The sequence below is a fragment of the Silene latifolia genome, chromosome 6, assembly GCF_048544455.1.
Source record: "Silene latifolia isolate original U9 population chromosome 6, ASM4854445v1, whole genome shotgun sequence".
NCBI classification, from domain to species: Eukaryota; Viridiplantae; Streptophyta; class Magnoliopsida; order Caryophyllales; family Caryophyllaceae; genus Silene; species Silene latifolia.
The window spans coordinates 120,442,395-120,449,520 of record NC_133531.1 but is presented as its reverse complement, the minus strand read 5'-3'; the positions used below and the strand labels follow the sequence as shown (position 1 = coordinate 120,449,520).

Below are 7,126 nucleotides of genomic sequence, written 5' to 3'. Positions count from 1 at the left end.
AATACTACGGATTTATGAGTCTTTGGGTACTCTATCGAGTAGGCCTTACTCTGTCGAGTAAGGGCGAGCTGCAGATTAAAATAGTTTCTGACCTGTTGGGTACTCGATCGAGTAACGTAGATACTCGATCGAGTAAGGGGGCACTCGATCGAGTACCTTAGCTACTCGATCGAGTAGCCGGTTTATGGGGGATGATTTCTCGGGTTTTGTTAATAATGCGATTAAGTATATAATAACTTCCGTCATTGTTCTTTAAACACTTTTAAAACCTAATCACTTTCAACAAAGAGAAATCAAAGTACGTTCTTTGCATCAATCACATTGTTGACAAATCCCGGAGCTTGGAAGGTCGGATTTTACCTTTCTTTATACCGTTGTGATCCTTGCGTCGAGGGTAAGACCTATATATCGTTTTTATAGTATTTCATTAAAGTTGGTTAAACCCTAATGTTGGGAATTGGGGGTTTTGTTGTACTTTATGATTGGTAGTGATTATATGTTTGTATGTTAGGAGGAGGATTCGTAGAGGAAGCATTTTGATATTAGTTTGTGAGATCGTCGATTGTCTTTGTGCTTTCCGGGTAGGGTTTCCTACTCGGTATTAGTCCCATGATGTGTTGATTGGTGTTTGTGGTTGTTGAATATTATCATACTCGTATTGTGACGATTGCTGGACTTGGTTGCTGATAGTAGTTGTGATTGACTGTATCTGTCTGTGTTCTTCGGGGTGCGTCCCTGGCTGAGTGGAGTCACTTGCGGGAGTGGCTTTACGCCCATGATTTCCCTTCTGTGGAACCCGCCACATAAGGGATGTGCACATTAATAGATTTGGGTTTATCGCTCGATGGAGATGAGCGGGGCTTAGGTGGGAACGGCTGCGGTCCCCATCAGCGCGAGGAGTGACCTGTTGCGATGGGCACTCTGGCAGGGCTACACACTTTAGTGTGTAGTCAGGATTGTGGAGTTGGGTTTGGAGTTCGGAGAATATCTGTGGTGATTGAGCTGTTTGTTTTACTGTATTGTTGGTTTATATAAATTGTGTGATTAGTACTGACCCCGTTTAATGTTTTAAAAACTGTGGTGATCCATTCGGGGATGGTGAGCAATTATTGAGCAGGTATGAGTCGAGTTACTGGGATAGCTGGGATGTGCCACGGTCTGATAATAGAAGTCTTCCGCTGTAGCTAGTAGTTTAATAAACTTTTCAGTTAGCTGACTAGACAGTTGGTTTGAGAACATGTATTCATATTTTGGTTTTGGTTTTGAGATTGTAACCTTTCGCTAAAGTATTTCTATTTAAATGTTGTTTCGTCATTGTTTATTTGATTATCATTGCCTCGGGTAACCGAGATGGTAGCATCCTTATACCTGGGTGGTCCTGGTAAGGCACTTGGAGTATGGGGGTGTTACATTTGTAGGTTGCGGGTTCGTCACTTTCCAAAATTAAGACGTCCAATTCGTCATCCAAATCGATGATGCCCATGTATCGATCGGGTTGGCGACTAACCCTCCCTGACTTCCTAGGTTCGGAAGGAACAATAACTTGATTAGACGATGAAGGAACATCTTCTTGCACCTCTTCTCCAGTTTGTGGTTTTTGAACTTTTTTTTTTTTTTCTGATAAAATGTAAGTATTTATATCAAAGAAAAAACTGTAACCATACAAGACGAATCAAAACCCGTTTTCAGGTGCTTGAGTCGCCCCAACAAATATTACCCGACTGGACCCTATCCTCAAGTCGGTCCATCAACAAAAGGAAATACAACATCAAAAACAGATTAACCTTTCATTACATTCATCCCCAAAATCCCCAAAAATTAGGGATTCCAGTTGAGAATCCGCGTCACCCATCCATCTACTCCTCTTACCTTTGTCTTCTCCATTGATGCTCTTACCATAATCTTCACTTCAGCTATCACCGTCTTCGTTGTAAATTGAGGTGCGTAAATAACAAGGTCATGACGAACCTTGTTTCGTTGATCCCATATGTGATAGATACACACATTCAGTAAGGCGTTAAGCATATCAGATTTGGCTTTTCCCTCCTTCAACTGGCTTCTCCAGACACCAATGTTGTTAACCGGAAGTCGTATGCCTACCCAGTCACTCACCTGTTGAAGAATCTTCCGGCTGACCTGACAGTCGAAAAAGAGATGATCTGTAGATTCTGTTGCTATTCCATACATGTCACAGGTATTATGTTCACAAATCTTCAGATTAAATAGCTTATCATTTGTATTCATGTTTCCGTGATAGTAGATCCACCCTAGAAACGCGTGCTTTGGTACCGTATATTGGTTCCAAACATACTTGTGCCACTTAATTTTGGGTGCTTTGTCTCACATGTGATCGTAACCCTTTGCAATGGTGTAGCTGTTAGAGTCATTCCAGATTTGTTGTCATAATGCCTCTTTCATGATGCTTTTAACTTGACATATCTTTCTCCAATACCACGAGGTAGAAGCTGGGGGTTCATAGGCTAACCAATCTCGCCCTTTCAGATAAATATGTTGGATCCATTTGACCCATAATCTGTCTGTTTTGATAGCTAGCCACCACACCAATTTGCCAATTGCTGCTCTATTCCATATGAGATCATTTCTGAGTCCTAGCCCTCCTTCCTGTTTAGGCCTGCACGTCTTTTCCCAAGAAACTAAAGGGGCTTTCATATAGTCTACACCACCATTCCATAGAAAATTCCTACAGATGCACTCAATCTTGTTGATGACCCCTGAGGGAAGGATAAAAATCTGAGCCCAATAATTATGTAAGGACTTGAAAACTGCCTTAACTAGAGTAAGTCTCCCAGCATAGGAAAGCTTTCTAGAACCAAGAATGTGAATTTTGTGGACAATTTTGTCAATGAGTGGTTGGCATTCTTTCCAAGATAACCTTGTGGTTTTAGTAGGGACCCCAAGATATATCTGAATGGCAAATTACTTTCAATGAGCCCTGATACTTTGAGGATATCAGCCCTGATGTCATCTTTAACTCCATTGAAATAAACATTAGATTTCCCCTTACTCATCTTAGGCCCAGAGGAGTGTGAAAAGTGCGAGAAAGTCTTAAGGAGTATCATCATAGAGTCAGTATTACCTTTACTAAAAAGAAGCAGATCATCCGCAAACATGAGATGAGATAAACTCATTGGCTTGCATAATGGATGGAATCTGAATTTTTCACTAGAGGTAGTGTGAGCCAGTAATCTTGACAGGTATTCCATGCAAATTGTGAATAAAAGAGGAGAGAGAGGGCCCCCTTGCCTGAGTCCTCTCTTTCCTTGAAAAAATCCAAAAACATTGCCATTGAGATTAAGAGAGTAACTATCAGTTGTGACACATTGCATAATCCATCCTCTAAAATTCTCAGGCATATTCAAAGCTTTCATCATCTGATCCAAGAAATCCTATTCCACAGTATCGTAAGCTTTCTATAGATCCATCTTTATAAGGCATCTTGGAGAAACTGCTTTCCTCTCATAGAGTCTAATGATATCATGACACACCATGATATTCTCCAATATGCTACGCCCTTGAATAAAGCCCCCTTGAGTATTGGAAATGATATGAGGTAGTACCTTGGTTAGTCTATTGCAAATGAGCTTTGAGATGCACTTATAGATGACATTGCAACACGCAATAGGTCTATATTCTAGAACAGATTCAGGTCTCTCCTTTTTGGGAATCAAAGTGACCAAAGTTGTATTAAGTTGTTTAAGGATCTGACCACTGTAATCTAATACTGCATTAATGACATCATTGCCCACAATATTCCATGAGTCTTTAAAAAACTTGCTAGAATAGCCATCAGGCCCAGGAGCTTTATCATTAGGAATACTGAACATAACTTCCTTTACCTCATTCCTTGTTACTGGTGATAGGAGGATCTGAGCATGGTCTTCGTTGCAAAGAGAACCTTTCCTGACAATGGCTTCATTAACTTGAATGGTGTTACTCTTGGAACCCAGTAACATCTGGTAATATTTCAGAAAAGCTTGCTGAATATCCTTTTCCTCCTTGTGTAACTGCCCCTCATGATCTTTAATTTGATATATAGAATTGGAGTTTCTCCTAGCCTTAATAATCCCATGAAAATAAGAAGTATTTGAGTCCCCCTCAGACAACCAGTGAGCCTTGGCTTTTTGTTTCAAATATTCAGTCTTGGCTGTTTGAAGAATTCGAGCATTCTCATTAGCAGCATGTTCTTGTTGTATTAATTCCTGATCTCCAGGCTGGTGAATTAATGCTTCCTGAATCTGAATTAATTGAGCGTAGGCTATATCAGCCTTATTCTCAATATCAGAAAAACATTCTCTGTTCAATTACTTAAGCTCAGGTTTCAGTAATTTTAGCCTTCTCACAAGCTGAAACATTTGGGTTCCCTGAATTAAATGATTCCACCCCTTATTCACCACCTCTCTGAAGTTAGGAGCTCTACTCCACATGTTAAAATATTTAAAGGGTCTGCTTGAGCTTGAATATTTAACTTTCTCTCGAATTATGAAAGGAGTATGATCAAAATTCCCCTCAGGCAGAAAATTAGCAAAATAGCCCGGCTTAGCTCTCATCCACTCCCTATTATGGAATACCCTATCAAGTCTACTGTAAGTTCTTAACTCAACCTTTTGCTTGTTGTTCCAAGTGTAGTACGCACCAGTAGCTTGCATATCCAGGAAACCACAATCCTCTATTCAATTCTTAAAGGGTTCAGTTTCAAAGATTCAGAACCCTACCTCCAAGCCTCTCAGAACTTTGGGTCACACAATTAAAATCCCCTCCAATCACCCATGGTACCACTATTCCAATGGCAATTCTCCTCAGACTCCCCCAAAGCTCCTCCCTTTCCTTTAAATCGTTAGATGCATATATCATAGTCACCATAAAGGAACATTGGGAAGCTTTCTCAATAACCTCCATATGAACATATTAAGCATGATACTCCAGAAACATAATATCCACCATACTAGGCTTCCACATGACCCAGATCCTTCCCCCTTTGTGAAGATGGGAATTCGTTGAGATACTCCAATCCTGAAAAACATTCACATCCATATTATAATTACATGGATTAACCTTGGTCTCTAGCAAACCAAATAAACAAACTTTATTCTTGAGCATAAAATTATTTATAAAACATTGCTTCTCTACTCTATTCATACCACGAATATTCTAAAAACCAAAAATTATGTTGAAAAATTGAAAGGAACACTACCAATGACACCCACACCTGTCTTAGGGGGGCTCAGTCCACTCAATGCTTCCTTGTATATAGGATGTTGTTGAAAATCTGAGCTAATATCAACATCCTGTTGAGACACTCTCTGAGGAGTAACAGGAGACTTACTTTCATCTGATTGTTTAGGCCTATCTGGAGGAATCTGACTAGTACTCTTATCTTTGTACACTACAGGTACAATCATTTGTACAGGGGCAGTAGTAGCTGTAACCTTAGGCCTCCAGGCTTTGTGTGTCTGTTGCTTCATTGGTGGAGGTTTGTTTTTCCTACACCTTTCCTTCTCATGACCAATTAGGTTGCACTTTGAACACACCGTGGGCTTCCATTCATACTCAATATCAATCTCAATAAGACATTTAGTCTCATCTAGGAACTTAATTGTTTTAGGAAATTGCTGCCCTAATTTAAGCTCCACCTGAACACGAGCGAACCCTAATCTTGATTTACTCTCCATTGGAGCATCACTCTTAATATATTCCCCAATCAGATTAGCCAATTTAGGAAGACTCTTTCCCCAAAATTTCAGAGGTAACTTATGAAGTCTAATCCAAGCAGGTACTGCCTTTATTTCCTCCTTAGTTAATTCAATATCAGGTTTCCACTCCTTTATGAACAAAGGTTTATTATCAAAAAGGAAGTGTCCACTATTTAGCACTCGTTGTTTCATTTCTTCAGTTTGAAAATGAGCAAGAAATACACCATTAGGCATAAATGAAATTTTATCGAAATTGAACTTACTCCATATTCGTTTCAGGAACCCTTCCAAGACTTGCCATGGAGGATTTGCCCCCACAACAAAGCCGTAGACAGCCTGCTTCCAGTAGTCTACTTCATCTTGGACATCTTCATCCGAGAGTTGCAGAAGATCATCCAGATTATCCTCAATTATAGCCATGGTGCGTTTACCATGCCTTTGGTACCAGATCTCCTCTTCCTTATCTACGGCTGTATTCTCCTGCTCATCCATGGTGTTGCTCTCATCATCATCAGTACTAGTTTCCATCATCACAGTCTCCACATGTAATTCAGAATCTTGTAGTATTGGGATCTCATTAATCTCATGGATACTTTTCACTTTTGTGCCTTCTGCCGGATCAATCCGACTTAGAACTTTGACTTTTTCATTTCGAATACCATTCGAGACTACTGAATTACCATGAGCAATGTGATTCTTATTTGAATTAGATTTGTTTGACTTCTTAGTCATGATTAGTCACCAATCAAGATAAAGATCTCAGGACCTAGAGAGGACGGCTGCTTCTCTTTCTATCTCTAGGTCATTGTTTCTATGGTTTTTGAACTTCGTTAAGTTCAAATTTTCTCCCGTTCTGTCTTCTAGAAATGTAATCCAATTCTAGAAAGACTGCCTCATCAGCCACAAACACTTTATTCTCATGACGGTTGTAGAAGTAATATCCACGAGTGTTTTTTGGATAACCTACAAAGTAACACTTGTCAGATTTGGGTGCTAGCTTATCGGTAGATTTAATCTTGACATAAGCATCACAACCCTAAATTTTCATATATGACAAGTTTGAACTTTTCCCTTCTATATCTCATATGGAGTCTTATCTGCAGCTTTGGTTGGACATTGATTTAAATATTTTATGGCCGTCAGAATTGCAAAACCCCAAAACAAATCTGGCAGATCCGTTTGACTCATCATAGATCGAACCATATCTAGTAGGGTTCGATTCCTCCTTTCGGCAACACCATTGAGTTGAGGTGTACTTGGTGGAGTGAGTTGTGATACAATACCATAATCTTTTAAGTGAGAATCGAATTCATTGCTAAGATATTCTCCACTACGATCGGATCGTAGTGTTTTAATCTTCATATTCAATTGGTTCTCTACTTCCTTTTGAAATTCTTTAAATTTTTCAAATGCTT

At 39.6% G+C, this 7,126-nt stretch overlaps 2 protein-coding genes across 2 annotated transcripts; both read right to left on the bottom strand.

Annotated features, from left to right (window-relative positions):
- Positions 1-1,818: 1,818 nt before the first annotated feature.
- Positions 1,819-2,244, bottom strand: LOC141588576 (uncharacterized). The gene has a single exon (XM_074410009.1). It carries the CDS (start codon positions 2,242-2,244, stop codon positions 1,819-1,821), a length of 426 nt encoding a protein of 141 aa, XP_074266110.1.
- A 156-nt stretch (positions 2,245-2,400) lies between these two features.
- On the bottom strand, positions 2,401-4,917 carry LOC141588575 (uncharacterized). Its single transcript, XM_074410008.1, has 5 exons — positions 4,734-4,917; positions 4,402-4,687; positions 3,579-4,314; positions 2,942-3,407; positions 2,401-2,732 (listed from the first exon to the last, which is right to left on the bottom strand). Exons 1-5 carry the CDS (start codon positions 4,915-4,917, stop codon positions 2,401-2,403), a joined length of 2,004 nt encoding a protein of 667 aa, XP_074266109.1.
- Between the last annotated feature and the right edge of the window lie 2,209 nt (positions 4,918-7,126).